The sequence below is a fragment of the Athene cunicularia genome (genome assembly GCF_003259725.1).
Source record: "Athene cunicularia isolate RWA chromosome 9 unlocalized genomic scaffold, athCun1 chr9_part1, whole genome shotgun sequence".
In the NCBI taxonomy this organism is placed as follows: domain Eukaryota; kingdom Metazoa; phylum Chordata; class Aves; order Strigiformes; family Strigidae; genus Athene; species Athene cunicularia.
The window spans coordinates 25,395,190-25,413,795 of record NW_020799110.1 but is presented as its reverse complement, the minus strand read 5'-3'; the positions used below and the strand labels follow the sequence as shown (position 1 = coordinate 25,413,795).

Here is an 18,606-nt window from a genome sequence, read left to right as displayed (position 1 = left end):
CATGTCTTCAAGCTCCCCGTTTGTTGCTCATACTGAAATTTCAGAGTGGAATCCTACCTCACCTGAAGAGGCTGGCACAGTTTTGAGATTGAAATTTAGGGAGGACACACCCCCACCTGATAATGTGGCAAATTTTGGTGCAAATGTTTCAAAATACAGCCACTTCATGTAATTGTTACTCCCTTCCAATTAGACAATGACCAAAAAGTCTTGATATGCAATAAAATTCTACAATGCACCCAAAAGTATAAACTTCATCCCGCATACGAATTCAGGCCCCTGTGAGTGGAACAGGTATATGTACTAAGAAGCTTATTTTTTAAAAGGATACTAAAGCACAATTGAGTACTTTCAATCTACACATCCACACCAAAGTAGGTGCAAACCACTTCCTGCAACCAAAGACTCAATGTGATTTTAGAGACAGAAACCACACTGAACCATGGCAAGGACAACAGCTTTATCTCTTCTAAATACAGAAGACTGCAACCTAGATGCACACTCATATTTTAGACAGAACAGTCTAGTAAGTAATGGATGAATAACAATCAAAATTAAGAGCAATTACAGAGGGTAAACATTATCTCGTAAACACACATCAAGAAATGCTAACATGACAGCAATAGTATGGAAAGCGAATCATTTAAACATGGAATCCATATGTTCCAGTTTGTTGCTATAGAAAACAAATGTAGAATTTCAATTTACAAATGACATCTCTCTGATGGAATATTTTTTTCACTCTTTTCTGTGGAATACATTAGACTGAAGGCACAGACCTAATTTGCCACAACTTAACCTATTCAAAATCATATGCCATGCAAATAAGTTTTTCAGCAGCAAACTACTTAACTATGCTAAACAAGTTATTGCATTTATTTACGTGATGTCACACCAAATTATGAAGGCTGAGTCAAGTTGTCTGCTTATTTTGCCGAGTTATGTCTGCTCTGTGTCTCACTCTTTAATTGAGCTGCTGAAGATAATATAAAATCACACAGACACTATGCCGTTTTGCTAGATTCTAGGTTAATTAACAGTAGCCTACAGTCACTGAATTTCTCACATGGTTAGCCACTTGGACCCTGTCTACTGTCTAGCTTCACTAATCAGTGAGTCTGGGAATTTTACCTTAGCGACAGAACACACTAGCAACACACAGAGCTTTTGACTGCATGGAAAAAGAAAACACAGCTAGATGGTAGGTAGCCTTTTCTTCACTCAGAAATTAACCCGTTCCTACACACCATGTGGCACACTTGGTAAAACTTCTGGCACACCAACTAGTGAAATTAAATCCAGGAGGCAGCTGCTCTCCTGCAGGACAGAAAGCTACGGCTGCTGTTCCGCAAGCGCTGCCAGCTAACGCAAGCACTGGTGGCTGCCAGCCCTGAAAGGCTCCCATGGCTCTGCCATCTCCTGCCGGCTCTCCTGCACAGCACAAGAGGACGCACGGCTGCGTGGTGAACTAGCCTGACCCTATACTACTAATTTCAGCTGCACTGGCTCTCCAAAATCGCATACAGTGCAGCTCCTTGAACCTTGGCACTAGCAGAGAAGGCAACAGCAGTGTGTGCCACTCCAACTACAGGCCATGCAGGAGCTCATGGGAATGATCACGAGTTACAGCACATCATCTTTTTATGCCAATACTAGACTGAAGTTGACCCAAAACTAAGGATGTATTTTCTTGATATGCTTACTCTCATGGCAGGCTGCGCCCAAGAGCTTCTTCTCCAAACCGTGTACTTCCACCACTTTTCAGTGCATCAGACCATGCTCACTCTTCTGACCGTGAACTAACCTCCCAAATACTGATTTTCAGTCATCACTTACAGTGAGATTCCCCATGGGACCACACAATCATTAGACCTGTCTCAAAGAAGGTGGCAGCAAACAAAGGGTAGGGCTGGGAAGGTATCAGGACTCAGCTCTCAGCAGACCACTTTGGATTAAATGCATCACGAAACTTCTCCCGAAGGTGGAGCTATACCACTAATATAAGAGGAAGACAAAGTTAAGTTCACAGTACAAACACTCCTCCTGTCTCACAACAACCCCCTCTTTTAGTAATAATGGCACTTTTGATTATTTCAACTTAAATAAATATTTGTTGTAATTAATAATCCTCATTATTATCCATAACACATGATGTATTTGAAGAGAGGTGCCAAAAGGAAATAATGATTTGTAGTCTTCTGATATTGTATATATTTACTCTGGGGTTAATACTCAGAATTCAATCGACTTATTCCTGGTTTAGACAACAGGTTCATCTACAAGTTCCGCAAAATTTTGCAACAGGTCCAGAATTTCAAGTGATATAAACCCCCTGTTTTCCAAATAATGAGACATATTCAGCAGGCTATAAACTTTGCATAGAGCTTGTGACATTTGAAATGCATGTATACAACTCTGAAGTTCACGTGATCTGCTTGCTATATTCAGATGCTGGCATGCAGGTTTTCAAGCCCTTCTCTACGACAATGGAAGTTAAAATTCTCATACAGTTGTATGGAATTTAAAAATAAAACAAAACATACAGCAGTTACCAAACTTTATAGATAAAAATAAGGATGCTCAAAACTATCAATGCAGAAGCGTTGTTCCTTTGGAGCTGTCCTGGTTTGAGCGCTCAGTTGCCCTCTGAGCTCAAACCACAACAGGAACTAAACCAACTGACACTGGTTGAGGACACAGCTGATCCACTCTTTTCCATGCCTCCATGACTTTTCTAACTCTGGTGCATACCCAGTCTGACCCTTGAGAGACAGGACTTGGTGTCCAGGTGGCTTTGGCAGATTGTGCCAGGCAATTCAGACTTTTTTTGTCTATCTTAATATTCATCCAAACACACCTGCAATCACATGTAATGAAAATGCATTGTTGTGCTGAAGTGGGGGCCAAAAGGGGAGTAGGAAAGAAAGGGACCTGGAAAGGGAAGAAACAGAGAGAACAGAAAGATTACATGCCCTTCAACTGAAACAACCCAGGAGCAGAAATACTGTGGTCCTGCATGTTGGGCAAAGGGCATTCAGCTCCCTAATGAAAACTAATCACCTATCTAAAGAATGTAAACAGGATTCCTGGTCAGACACCCTTGATAGAGTGTAACCAAGGGGAGACAAGGCTGATCTCTGTGTATTACTCAGTGCACAAGTATGTTCCCACTAGATGTAAATTTGATAGCTCACTCACCGCCATAAGCAAGCAGTAGAGGACCCGCAAATCATCAAGGATCATTTACTGTTGTACATTAAATAGAGCCTTTATTACTTTAAAATCTGAGCAGGCTCCTGGCACAAGCCCAACCAAGAGCCCCTCTTCCCTTCCCATGCATGGGCCTCTACTTCAGATCTCCATCCATCACGAATTCTCTCTCTGCCTGCCATGTCCTCCACTGCCTGCCACAGAGCTCAGGGGGTGTTAACAGAAACACAGAATATTAACAGAGGATATGCTTTAAATGTAGAAAATGCTGTAGTCTGAAATAGGTTGTTTCTCTGTTACTTCTTTTTACAGTCAAGTGCAATTATACAAAGGCCTTATCCACAAGCAGCTATACTCAGTATATTAAAAACTCATCTGCAATGAAGATTCAAAACAAATGGCCTTTTCATTTTTCAAGAGCATAGAGGGGAGTATTGAGCCATTTTCAGTCTTTTGGGAGTGTGATTTTTGTTTATCTGGATATGGTTATATATAGTTCAATTATCTACAGTCCCCTTCAATATCAAAGATTGTTTTATTTATCAAAAAACTAAAAGGCTCAAGCTGTGCATTTTGTATTCAAATAATCGCCCTCCCCAATTTAGTGTTTGTGAGATTGAGAGATCCCTAATTAATAGCATTATCTTGCACTTACATGCCTCATTCCAACAGAGGCTTTATAAATATTTTATTAAGCTCACATTTTGAGAAGCACTAGATACACTGGGAGAGAGATTAAAACCATGTTAGCCATGCCTACTTATAAAAAACAGCATGAAAGGGAGTCACCTTTGCCCCATTTGTCCACTGCAGCTTCTTTTTCAAAGGAAAACAGTAAATACTGAGCAAAGACCAACACCTCTTTATCAGATGTTTTAACTACATGAAAATACTGGGTAAAATGATCAGGGGAGTCAACACTGAAGACAGAAGATCACATGCTAAACAAATAAGAAAAAGAACTAATAAAACACGGGAGCATCAGTAACTGCAAAAAAGCAAGCTGTCCATTTGTAAGCTGTAAGGGAAAGAAACCTGTACTAATACAAATTTCCACAGATGCTTCTCTTACACACTTTTAATGTAAAGTGTGGGTATAAACTGGCATTGGTTTCAGAAAAGCTGAATACCTGGTAACTGAATAGCCTTGTTCTCTTGCCTGGATCTCCTATACCATGAGCTCTGTGAGGAAGATTGTGCATTATGTGTGCATGTGCTGGAGGAAAGACACCGAAAACTTGGCTTGTCCATTAGTTTTACATAAGTGTTAGAGATGGATTCAACATCCCAATCCTCAAGCACCATACACATAAGCTAGAAGAGCTAAAACATGAATCACTCTCTAGCTCTGCTGATCAGAATTTCATTGCTGTCTTCCTGCTCTGCATCTTTCATATCTACATAACTGCAGTATATTTATAATACACTGGTTTACAAAAGACCCAAAATAATCAGAGGGCTCTTAATTATATTTCCTTGGTCTCTCACAAAGACTGATTTTATGGGAAAAAAGTCAAGAAACAAAGATACAACTGTTTGTTCTTTCTCTAAGGCCATGCTCAGCAATGGAAGGCTCCAGTCTATCTTTAAATTTGCAATTACAGCTCAACTAAATTATGAAATCAGTTTGCCTCACTCTTCTTGGCAACGGAAACAAACCATTTTCCATTAGTATCTCCCTACCATAACATGCTAGCATAAGATGTCTCTATAGGTGGCTTCTTTAGCTTTATCATTCCAATAGATGATGTAACGATACAGGAGCTTTCTTCTCTAATGCCCTCATGATTTTCAGCCAGTAGTTTCAGTCCTGAATATCTCAACATATCAAAGAGTTAATTTTATCAAAGCAGTGGTCATGCTCTACTACTGCACTATTAGAAAAACGTTCAAATATTTACGTAAATTGTTCTTGCTTTTTATTGATGAAAATTTGTTCCAGACTTGTTTACCTGCCTTCTGTACAAAAAAATCTAGCTTCACAATGTCTTTTAGTAGAAGATTAAGTAAAGAATACAGGCAAAGTGGGGCATCTACATAAATAATTCTATGCTATGAACCACTTAATAATTTGAGGTGCATATCACAGCATTTTGAAAAGTTTGGCTCAGTCGTTTTTTTTGCTGTTCTTGCCATATCAAGGTGTTTTAAAGACATTAATGAAGTATTACAACTTCCCTTTACTGGAAGACTATTCTCAATAGTACATCCTTTAAAAAGAACATATGCTACCTAAGAATTGATAGCAAGGGCGAGAAAAAGCACCGACTCAAATTATGTACTGAACCAACTTTTAAAACATGTATTTAAAATAAATACATTTATTAAGTTTTCAAATTCCAGGAGAATAAATGTACTGATTTTGAAAAATAACCAGTAGTCTTCAGTATACCCAGTCAAACAGCAGCACACTTGTTGCACATATATTGGTGTTTAATTTTTTTTTACTTGAGTAATTTACTTACTCACTGATTGTGCTTTTTATAGCAGTTTTAATCAACTGACTTAATCTTTATTATTTTAATCTCTTAATCTATGCAGAGATAAAATCTCAAAGTGACTATTTAAAATGACCACCACATATAAACTGATACCACTGTGGTCACATGACCTATTCTCATGGGTCCTACCAGCCACCTAAACGTTACTGAGATAATTCAAAGTCAAAAGGAAAAATGCTTGCCCATATATCATCTTCATTTGCATGTGTTTACAAAACTGCAGGCAGTATGACGAGCTTTGTGACCTGCCTATTAACGGCTCTTCCTGCTAGCGCACAGAAGCAACAAGTATTCGACAGTGAGGAGACTTATCTTCAGTAGATGTTTGCAGAGGTCTATGCTGCTGCAGGCTCTTGGTATTAACATTACTATCACCACTTCACAAAACTTTTTCAAAAACACCTTCTGCTTTTGCAAACAGGTACAACAGTCCTGCTGTGCAAATGCTGTATAAATCACACGTGCTGTGGATTTGCTGTTGCACTAATACACACAACGGAAGAAAATTGAGTAGCAAGTGCATATGTATGAAGGAAGAGACAGAAATGGCATGACAGAAGCTAGAAACATGTTGCCAGCTATGTCACATGTTCACTGCAGAGTTTGACCCAGCTACTGACCTCATCTGACCTCACTGAGGTGACACCATGGATCCAACTTACAGATTTCTAGAATTTTCAAGTGTTCATCCTTATTTACCAATAGGTAATTTTAAGCAATAGGCGAGATTAGTTAGTTGCATAGAAAATAATAAAATTATTCTAAACACTATGGGTACTATAAGTCTTAAGTGTAAATTTAAAACATGTATATTTTCATTTTTGAAAACAGTTAGCAACACTAACATCTCAGCCCTTGAGGACAGGTGCTGCAGTGAAACAATCAGCAGAATTGGGAAGGAGAGTAGTGTACCCACACCAACCTTACCAGCTTGCCTCAAAAGATGATGGATTATATTCAGCCCACTGGAATCTCATCAGATAAACAAACCAGCCAAATAGTGCAAACATCAAGTTGTCTCGTTCCCTCTCCCCACCAGAAGTGCTTCTAGCACTTTGCCTCTTTGCTCTTTCCCTTGTGTCTTCACTGTCTGACCTGGAGCAGTCCCTACCAGGATGCAGGATCTAACAGAATGTTGATTGACAAGTCTCTAAGTGGACTAGAGGAGCCAGGAAAGCTGGTCTGCTGTCAGTTTTTCCTAAACATACTTAACGCTAGCAGGGGAATATTTCAACAGACTGAGCGCAAAAGCAGACAAAGAATTTGCAGCTATGGCTCTCAGAAAAAGAAAATAATGAAAAAAATATAGCTACTAAGATGGCATTGACGGACCACTCAACCAAAAACCTCTAACACTTGCGGCCCATCAAATCCCTTTTTATGGAAAAGAAAGGTCTTCTTCAACATTAGCCTTACTGCTATATGTTATTTTATACTTAGCTGCTAAAACACCCTGTAACACTTATATGGACTATAACCAAATATATGTATTGTAAATAAATTCATCCCTTCCTAAGAATACTTCTCATTTTCAAAGTTCTTCAGGAATGAAAGTTTATCAAAACCTTTTCAGCTGTAATTTCATACCAGTCCATATTAACCAGTCCAAAATGTACTAAAAATGACATGTTTAGGACTGCTAAGCATTTACATGAGTCTGCAACAGTAACACTGAAGAGCAGAAGAATTAGTTTAAACATTTCACTGCTTAAATGCTAACAGTTATGTAAATATACAAAGAACTCTATTTTCCTCTGAATTGTAAGCGACCAAAAACTCAGTTGCTGGATGATGAAAGAGATGGGCATGGCTGTTTCCAATTTGAGCAAGAAAATATCAACACAAACACCCAGCAATTACAACTTTTAGCCTATCTCTCTGAATGGCTGGGTAGACATGACAAAGCATCACAACTGCAGCTATTCAGCAAGCTTGCTTGAAGAAAAGAGGGGAGAAATGCTAATCTGTTTCTAGAAATCAGCTATGTGATATGTACCTCCAATTAATTGGAGTTCTGCAAGTGATCCAGCATCATTCGATGATATCGCTCAACGTGTCCTGACATACCATGACATGAGAAGCAGAGAACCTTCTTTGTTCCCACCATGACCAGATACTTTTGACACCAGAGAGCCTTTTCATACTTCCCTTTAACCTGTTACTAAAATTTCAGCACACCTTTAGTATATACCCTGACAACCATCCTCAGTACTGCAGGAAGATAACCATGCACCTACTCTGAAAGGGGTGGCCTCCTTGTAACTTAAATATAGAAGGAATTTCTCCATCTTTGTCTTTTCAAGAATTTCAGAAGAGACATATAGAAACCTTACAAACTGACAACAAAATATAGAAGTCCCTACATTTAAAATCACTCTAAGTTTTTTAAGTGGACCCATCAGGGTGATAGTAGAGAGGAGATGCCATGCAACCCACTGGTTTTGCCTGGTATTTGCTGGTATCACATAAGGAAAATAATGGACAGTGTTTCATTAAAGCCAAACCTCTGGTCTATTACGAAGAACAGCTTAAAAAACCAGTCAGATCTCTGTTGGGACTTCCCATGCAGTAGGAGCCAGGCTGGCTCCTTCAGAAGGTTGTGCCTTGGCCCCACATGCCAGGGATGCCCTCAAATTAAGCTCTGCGCCTGCCCAAGTCAGCTCCTGCTGCCCCAGAGCTCCATGGTGGACGATGTGTCAGAGCTATTCGAGCTGTGAGTACTCAGCAGGTAAACAGATTATTACTGCTGCCTTGAATAGAGCAGTTCTCAGGGGCTATCAGACCTTCACTGAGCACAAAATCATTTTGTGGTTTTGTCTGTATGGACAAAAACTTAAGGAAAAAAGTCTGCACTCTGAAGATCCAGCCTCCTTCAATGTACCCTGAAGAGTCTCTGTGTCATGACAAACTAATTGTATGTGTTAAGGGAAGCCTGTTACTTGGACTTTTTCCACTGTACATCAAAAAAACTGTGTTTGATTTTGAAGCACATACACTTAGAAATACTGAGGGAATCAGCTACAAAGAGACCACACAAGCTGTTCCAGCCTTCCACAGAAGTCTGGGGGTTTTTTAAGCATAAATACACAGCCACCTCTTCAGTTTGTCCTTTCATCTATTCTGAAACACTTCTTAACACACACTTCATTTCCTAACTAGCTGATCATATACAAGTTTTGGGTTTGTAGCTTTAAAGCACTAAAAAAGATGAAGGTAAAACACAACCTTGATCCTGGAACAGAAGTCAGCAAGGATATTGTGGGTGTCTCACAAGTCACAGAGCTGGGAAGAAAGAAGCCTGTCCTGACCCTATGTTGAAACCTGATCTAGTTAAAGAGGTACATGGATTACCATTTATAGCATTTCTCAGGGTCTGGGGTGAGGGGCAAGGAGGGCGGCAGACAGCTCTTGGTCTGGCTGCATGAGCCACTAGCTGCCAGCAAGGTTATAAAACACACAGATGCCGGGTGCCAAGGAAGGACGGTTTTTCTCCCCCTGTTGCAATGCACCTTCCATGCCACTGCTCCGTTAGCCACCCTGAAAGCACACATCCCTTCAGGCCACCAGCAATACTATTTGTTCACAGGCTGGGAAGAAAGGATAAAAGAGTGGAGTCTAGTGAGGGGGAAGAAAAGGCAAGCAGATTTTTGTCTGACCCTGCAGTTAATCCCCCAAATCAATGAAGATACATTGATATGGCCATGAAAGGTACTGCTTTGCTCCCCAAACCAACATGCACGTAACAGTGTGCAGTCCAGTTCTCTGTAGGTGAACTGGAAATTACTCTTTGTGTACCATGTTAATTTTTCCAGCTAATGACCCTCCTCAAAGAACAAGGTAAATTTCTCCAAGCTGGAAATTCTCTGTGACAGAGAGGTGAGTCTCCTCCAAAAAGCTAATCAGAGCTAGTTTCTGTCTCTTTCTCCAATATGGCACAGGATTTTGAAACTATGAAAAAACAATGGGCAGCCTCTATGCTAAGTTCTTCAACAACAAAAATCATCCATTCCTCTCCAATAAAACTACAAGTATTGCCACTTTCACAAAAAAAGCTTTCTGCTATGTATTTTTGGTGTTCAGCTGCTGTCTTGGTTAACCACACTTTTCACACGTTGAAAACAAAAGCATCCCTATTCTCTTATTTGGGCCTATACAGAACAAAGGCACCCAGAATTCACCTACACGACCAAGTAGGACACCTCTTTGTCATGCACCCTTTGCTGTCTCACAGATGAGAGCAGCTAAGCAAGCATGGCCCAGCCCACCAGAAAACATCAACCTTTCTTCCAGACAGGATCACACAAAACCAAGAATGTTTCATGAATTCTGGGAAGTCTGTCCTTCCTCCCCTCAGCCTTTATCACTGAAGAAATATCCTAGCTGCATACGTAAACCAGCTCTCTATATAAATGAAGTTAGTGGTTTAACTGACAGAGTACCCATTACATAGGCAAAAATATCTCTTTAATACTATAAGAAGTATAATTTGATATTCTTTTATCTAATTACAATAATACAAATTCTTTATGTATATAAACGAATAACTCTAGTAAAAGGATTCTCCATTTGTCTCCACTGGATCTTAAAGGTCTATTCTTACACTTGGAAGGTTAAATTGTCCTGCAAGTCACTTTATACTTCATCCTATGGGCTAGGATGGCCAAAAAGGACACCGATTTGTGCCAGTCAAGGGCATATTTTTCCTGAACCAGACAGTTGTTCATAAGAAACAGGGTTGAAATCCCAAAATTCATATTTCCCTCAGGCCTCTAAAGGGACATGAGATGCATTAATTTTCACCACAGAGTGATGAAAGAGAGAGCGAGCCACCACAGACTAAGGGACAGAGTCCTATTTCTGCTCCTTGACCTATGAACTAGCTTTGTTTGATTTATCCTGAAATCCTCTCTTATAAAGGAAACACGGAGAGAAAATCAGCTGGTTTAGGTATAAACTCTAGACTTTTTTTCATATCTGCATGGCCATACTTACAAATAAATAATTTTCTGTTCTTTGCATTACAACACATTCTAGAAAACATAAATTTCTTCTAATATCTAGGCAAACATGACAAAACATAATGATGGAGACTGCTGAAACTAAGAGTTGGAAGGGACCCAGTAAGGATCATTCAGTCCAATTCCCTGCTCCTCACAGGACTACCTAAAACTAAATCATATGACTAAGAGCATCATCCAGATGCTCCTTGAACTCATGACCACTTCCCTGGGGAGCCTGTTCCAGTGACCAACCACCCTCTCATCAAAGAACCTTTTCCTTAATGTCCAGCCTGAACTTCCCCTGACACAGCTTCATTCCATTTCCCTGTGTCCTATCACTGGTCACCAGAGAAGGGAGATCAGCACCTTCCCCTCTACTGCCCCTCTTGAAGAAGTTGTAGATAAAAGAACGTTTAAAAAATCTAGACTGATCCAGGATGAACCCCATGATTATTTTTTATCAGTTCCTTTAATTTAGGGTGCTTGTGTCTACAATAGAAATAAATATATGAACAGAGAAAAGCTGCACTCCCTCAAGAAGCAATATACATGTCCCACAGCAAAAGTAGGGAAGTAGGTTTTTAACTTAGTTAATACAAATATAAAACTGAAACAGCAGGACTCTGGCCTCTAAACATGCTGTGGCCTGATCTGACAAAGAAAACTGCTCAGACAACAGGGGAAAATTATTTGGAAACATTATTTCATGGAATAGCGTCTTTCTGTTTTTCAATGTAATTGAGAAAATTTCAACCATGAATTTCAGAGCTCATCTCATGGATCCAGCTGGGATAAGCAATCTCCAAAATACCAGTGTTCAGCCTACATTTATGCACCTGTTTGCTGCATGCATGAATTGGTTCAGAATAAAAACAGGAAACATCAACATGAGAAACCATTTTCTTGCCCACCTCCTCTACACAAAGGACCATTACTGTGAATTTTCTCTAAGGATTCTTGCATGCAGAGAAGAATGTATGTGAGGGGAGAATACATATTGCCTGCAATGCCAAACAGCAAAGCTCGCTGAGAAGGGTAGAGAAGGGAAAGATGGCATCTGCTCATTCCATCCTTGACTTTGTAGTTTCACTTGGTTATAAAAGCATTTGCAAACACAGTTACAGTGGGGAAACCTGTAAATGAGATTTAGGTCCCACTGCCTTTCAGTGAATTATAATGGCCCTTCACCTTCACAAACAGATGCTTCTGAAATTTCTACCTTGCAAATGGAAGTTTTCACATCTCCATGCAAACCGATTAACCTGAGTGCTTGGAGGTATGCCAACTATCCAAGTTCAAGTCTCCAAGCACTGCAGGTCTCAGGTCAGATACTGGATTAGAAACACAACTGGCCTGTTGAAATTTTGGATTATTACGCTCAGAGCACAAATATGATGGCTGCCTACTGCAACAGCTTCAGGGAAGAGCTGGCAGAACTAGCACCACTCTGCTTTCAGCGAAGACAGAACTGTTCAATCTCCGGGCTGAAGATTTCTTAGAAAGGTGAAAGGGAAAGTTTGGCTTTTGAGGTTTATACACCAGCTCTTGTAGCAGGTATTCTTCAATGAGACTACAATGTCTCATTTCTACCACTCTCCTCCCTCTAAAATGCAAGGATATCCATCAAGCAACAGGTAACCATAACATATAACACACCTGCCACACAACACGCAACTGTTTCCACCTTCAGCTTACCTGTTTTATGCATTGCAGTCGGTCATTGGTCTGCTGTATGTGCCTGTCCATAGAATTCATTTTTATTATCTCCACTTTCTTCTACCTGAAAGCCATTAAAATCCCTCGATCTGCAAGACAAAAAAGAACAGTAAAGATCACTATACACAGTCCATGTGTTTCTACCACCTGAACAGCTGAGCAGAGATGCTTGTAAGAAACACCACAGCACACTGTGAGATAAAATAATAATCTCAGTAACAATGATGGTCTGGCTTTTGCAAGAACAAGGGCACGGGGATTCTTCCTAGTCTTCCTCTAAGAGAAAATACCATCCATAAGTATTAAATTAATCAGATATGGCAAAGTATTATATGGCCAAAAATAATACAAATGTGTTATGAAGGCTCTGGATTTCTGTACTGAAAATAAAAGCAACAGGTATTCTTTGGACTCTCCTCCAACTAGCAGATCTATTTAACGAGCCCTTGAAATTGTTAGATGACAGCAAGTGAAGGACTGGAATTCACAACTCAACCAAGACTTCTGAAATGACTAACGATTACAGATGAACAACCTAGCGTATATCGAAGAGGCCTGATGTACACATCAAAGGGCTGACCAGCTCCTGCCTTCTAGGAAAACTGGGCTCTTTAAGGTACCATAGCTGAAGAAACTACTTGTTAGTTCCAGAAAAACATGTTCTGAACTGTCTAGACCCATCTCTAACAAACTGTATAACTTAAGGCAAATTAAAACTTCCTTGTGACTTCAAAAATTTTTAGGAAATGGAGGCTCAGAGTGGTGTTAGGAGTTTTAATTCATGTTGCTACAGCTGTATCAAATCATCAAATGAAAACTAGCAACAAGTTACTGTGATCTAAAAAGCAAACCTGCAGTCCCCTAAACCCACCACTGATGCTGGTTATGAGTTATTTTTGTGGATGCAGCTTGGTACACACTGGTGCCATCAAAATAAGCCCTGCTCCGTGTATTCATTAACTCTTTCTCAGAGCCATGCTTTACATCATGCTCCACCATCACATGTAAATGGCTCTTTGTCAAGATAACGGTATGTGTCTGGAATCAAGAACAATGCCTGGAAGAGGGAAAACAGTAGGCGCTAAATCAGCACACACACATCATGCCGAATTCATTATTTACCTCTCCCATATCTCTATGTTCAGACCTGGGTGAAAGGTTAGCCACAGCATAAACAGCTCTACTGATCTGTAAGGAGGGAATGGCCAAAATGCCACTCAAACTTGGACCAAGAGCAAGACAAGCACAAGTAAACCTCCTGGTGTGGGCATGGTTTGCATTACACTGGGCCCCTTCCACCCATTCACTCTCTGGCCTTGCCTTATAGTTTTCCTGAAGTGGCAGAAGAGCAGATCATAACAACAGAAGCCAACAACTAATCAAAAGTTTAAATCTATAATTCATATTACCAAACTGCTTGCACTGTGACTTCTACTTATGTTTGAAGTAGAACTGCATGAGACTCCAGCCTGTACTTAGTAAGCTGGGCAGTTTTAAGTGCTTGTTTCTAGAATTCACCTCTCAGTGGCCCAGAGATGTTTCACATATATATGTATACTCTGCTGATTCAATTGCTTTCACGGCATCTAAAATGGAAATAAAACCATAGATACTGTGCATTGGAACAGGAAAACAGTCTTTGCCTACAAATTCCTGTATCCTTTCACTACAACAGAGCAGTACAGTCCAAGGAGTTGTATCCTCATGCTCACAAACAGGGAGTGGGCACAGCTTCAGATATATATACCCAAATGCTGTATTTATATAATGCTTTATACTAGCACAAGCAAGGTTCTGGACTCACACAGAAACCTCTCCCTTAATAACCTCTTCAGTGGCGCTGGGCAGTTGATTATTCAGAGAGCTGCTGATGACAGAACTCCTTTCCACTCCCTACATACAAATAAGAGAAAGCAAATTTTTCAGACAGTTGTTTGGTTAGAGAAGCTGGCTGCTCACCACTCCTACTACATGTGACTCAACATCTCTTCAGTTAAAGCACCTCTACACATCCAGCACCAGCCATACTCAATCCCCAGGAGAAGAGTCTTCCCCTTGGTGGGAACCCTGAGTGCACAGCTGTCACAGCGAGACAGACTCCAGACCACAGCATCCACGTGTGTCCCACACACCCAAACCGCCTGAGATTTCTGTACCTTGCTGATAATGTTCTTCCATGGCTCCTATCGGATTAGACTCAGGGAAAGAAATCTTTTCTGCTAGACAGCTAAATGAGGTCTTGTAACAGCAGCTCAAGCTCCTCATCTCCACACTCTAGACACAAGAGCATTCAATAAAGCACTCCTGTCAATAAATTATAATACTTATGAAATGGAAAAGCCAGTTTCACATACAAGTATTATTGTTTGATTATGACACTGCCACCTTCTCAATAGAAAATGCCATCAAAAGGTCCTTTGGCAAATGTAAATTGATACATTTTTATTAAAAGCGGGTAACACAGTCTTATCTGCCTGTAAGACCCCCAAACAGACCTCAGTAGTCATGAAGTTTAATCTCTCAGTGGACAGCAGAGGTATTTATCAAGAGATAAGCTAGCCCAGACATGACACCATTTCAGCAGTGATCCATCTTACAAGCTGGGACACATTATCTGCATTTTAACTGAATATCAGGACAGAGAGAGAAGGACATGCTGAAAACAAATACAAACATATACACACACATAGATTTTTGTTGAAATATTTTAAGAAATGAAAAAACTCAGGCTTTTTTTTTTAAGAAATCAGGACATTTTTGCTTAATGATCCAGTAAGCAACAACTGTATTTCTAGTTGACTTTGTAACACAATTTTTGTCTATTTTGGCATTACCTATTTAACCTCCTCAGTGCCATAGAGCCACATAGAGAAACTGGGAGCCAAGTTGAAGAGAATATCTATCCCAAGCAACAGCTATATTGACATACTCTATACTGCCAGAAAACACAGTTTTTAAGTAAAGCCAGACACACCAGCACTCAAGACTCATGGCTAGTGGCATCAGGAGCTGCCTCTGATGTTACTGGCAACATACTTCAGGGCTGAGTGACCGAAGATAGATTTTACAGAGACAAAGACAACGACTTGCATTCATGTACTGTCACTCATGCCAACAAACTATCCTGCACGTTGATTTATGAACTGTACGTATGATACCACCCCAATTCTCTGCCTTCCAGTTAGCCGTAACAAAATTAAAGGTTGCTATCAGCTACCTGAACCACAGCTTACTATTGCACTTGTTCAAATTGTTATTTCTCCCACACAGCATAGCTTCTCAAAGCCCATTTGAAAAAGCAGAGGGCAGAACACACAGAGCTAACTTGCACAACTGAGCAGGAAACCAACAGGACTCTTGGAGGCAGGACTGGGAGCACAATCCCCTGATCTCCTACACAGATATGCCATAAAATTTCTGTCATTAACTGATCAAATTCAGTCTCAGAAAAAGTTCTGCTCTTAAAACCCAATGGCTCCCACTGAAAAGCGCTCTCTGACTCTCACCCTTCCCCTAGTAGCTAGAAGTATTTTCACTTCCATCCTCAACTCCACTTGCTCTCACATCGGTAGTGCTCTCTGGCTAAAACAGTCTCTGCCCTGCCAGTCTCCCTCCACCTCTTCCCCCTCATTGCATGGACAGACACCGCGGTGCCAGCCCTTTACTGCCACCAGCCCAAGCTCATTTATTCTATTCTGGTCCAGAGAAACCCCTCAGTCCACTAACTCCCTGGGGCAGTAAACATTTGTTGCATGAACTAAACAGCCAAAACTGTATGCATGAAGCCTCACCACATACAATGACACACTTTATACTTGAAATAACCTGCCTCACACCCACAAGACTAATTTTTACCTTTCTCTCAGATACATTACAAAAGCATCAAATAGAATAATTTTTTCAGTGAGTATACTAGCTCTAAGTCATTTCTGCTATAAAAAACATGGAGCTCATTAGTGGGAAACCATTATTATCTGAAAATTATTCTTTCACAGGCCTCAGCAAGAACTAAAAGATTAAATGTGGAAAGCGAAAATTATCATATGGATCTTAAGTTTTACCAAAGCAGAATAAGGGTTTTGATACCATATCATTTTGTGTGGGAAAAATACCAGCAGAATTAAATTTTCAGTAACTATGCCTACTACAACAACTACTACTCTACATTGGTCTTGTTCCCCACATGCACCCCCACATCCTGAAATTTAAAAAACCACTCTTTTTGTCAATCTCATGCTGTTTTAAAGGTAGCAGCAAGAACATCTTACTTGAAAATAATGGTGCTTAAGATACAGAAAGGCTGGCAGGGCCGAATGAGAGCATACTTCGGTTACGTGCCGAGTGCTTATCAGGTCACAAGACTTTGCAGGGTCTCTTTCTTGCCTCTGGTGTACCTGCATTAGAAACCATGCTAAGATTCAGGCACTGCGAGCAGCTCGACAGACAGCAGGGGATGTTGCTGATCAGGATTAAGGATACTGGCAGAGTGGGATAGAGAAGGGAATTTTACCTGGTGGTTCATATCAAATCCCCTCTCTTTGGAGCACACATTAGCCAGAAAGGTCGTACACTACTGCTTTATATGCTAATTCCATGCAAAAGGATAAACAAAAAAATAAATGCTCCCAGCACCTTCTGGTAATTCAGCAATAAAAAGTCCCAGTCTTCTGCTGTCTTTTCTGAGGTAAGACCCAATCTCTCTCTTTCTAAAAAAAAAAAAAAAAAATTATCTGTCTTCCTTCTTCCCTCCCCTCTAGCATGTGAATTTATAGCCCTAGGCAGTAATTAAAAAGCCCTCATTTGCATATTTATGATGTCTCAAAAATGGAGAATGTGTTTTTTTAAAGGAACAGATGTATTGACCTGTTAAGACTTTTTTTGAATCTTTTTTCTTAGACCATTACTACAAAACCCTCTTTAATACTGAAAAAAATGAAATTATGTAGTAGCTGTAAGAAAGAGAATTTCACAAGTTTCTCCTACACTCTGTGTTAGTTGAAAGTTCATATCAGGAGTTTGCACTTATTGTATCAGAAACTGGACTTCGAATAATTCATTTAAGAAGGACAATTTAGTAAAACATGGTCCCTACCAGTTCCTAAGGCAGCCTAAGCAGCCTCCTAAAAAAATTCCAACATTTCAGCACCGCTTCAAAACACTGACATATCTAAAAACATACTACAGTTTGAAAGTAAGTGTGGTTTCGAGTTCTGCTCTGGGATGAGCTCTCCTCATGGCCAGGGCTGCCATCCACAGCAAGAACTCTGCCATCCCAGGACCAACTGACCATGTCATGGGAGACCTGGACCACCCACTGAAACAGGCACGACCTTCTCCCACACGGTGCTTTTTCTGCATTTCCTCCCCTCTCACACATTTTCTTCCCTCAGTTTGGGGCAGACACAGAAGTAGGGCAGGGCTCACTGGAAACATGTCGCCTGCTGCCCAGCCGAGGGTGGTGCAGGCCCCACAGCCTGACCAAGCCTGAGCACTGCCACTCGCCCCTCATCCGGGCGAGAGCGTGCCATTTCTTGACAAATCAAGTTTTTAGCACATAATCTTTCCACCAGAAAGCTGTTTTGAAAGCAGAGAAGGAAAGGCGGACATTCCAAGGAGACAGGCGAGGCAGGGAAACGGCTGCTGTGAAAGGTGTTTGAGGGCCAGCAGCAACATGTAACACTGGGTTTCCATTTCCAGAGGGGAGAGCACGCTGCCAGCCACCCTTTGGGGAACTGTGGCTGCTATAATTAACAACATCTCATTTGGAGCCACTTCGAAGCACGCAGTTGAAGGAAGGACATGGAAAAGACATACAAAAAAACGTTACCGCTTCAGAAATTTCCTCTGTAACAGTGAAAGGGAGAAAAAAAACCTGACCCCTAAGCAGGAATTCAACATAGCGGTTTTCAAACATCCCTCTTCCTCTCCCAGGCCCATCCCACCACACAAGCTGGTTAACACTGTTTATTCAGTCATCTAAGACTAATCATTTCCTGCATGTCTCCAGCGTGCTGAGGGTCGTAGGAGAGGGCACACAATTTTTATCTAATAAGTGACTTTGATCAAGCAATAAGCCAAGCTAGCACGAGGGCGGGAAAGGACCGCGCTGGCTAACGACGCGGGGAGAGTGCGGGGCCGGGAGGCCGGGAGGCCCGCGGCGCGGAGGCCGCGGGGGGGCC

General features: G+C 40.8%; 1 protein-coding gene across 9 annotated transcripts in view; it reads right to left on the bottom strand.

The window, feature by feature from the left end:
* Window positions 1–18,606, bottom strand: part of ZMIZ1 (zinc finger MIZ-type containing 1) — a 307,061-nt gene that overhangs the window by 153,461 nt on the left and 134,994 nt on the right. For 8 of the 9 annotated variants that reach the window (XM_026855129.1, XM_026855130.1, XM_026855128.1 and 5 more), the window contains one exon: window positions 12,407–12,516. In XM_026855129.1, the coding sequence (XP_026710930.1) occupies window positions 12,407–12,466 (60 nt within the window). In that variant the 5' untranslated portion in view covers window positions 12,467–12,516. Of the gene's footprint in view, window positions 1–12,406; window positions 12,517–14,583; window positions 14,605–18,606 lie in introns of those variants that run through there. The other variant, XM_026855132.1, reaches the window with a different exon arrangement.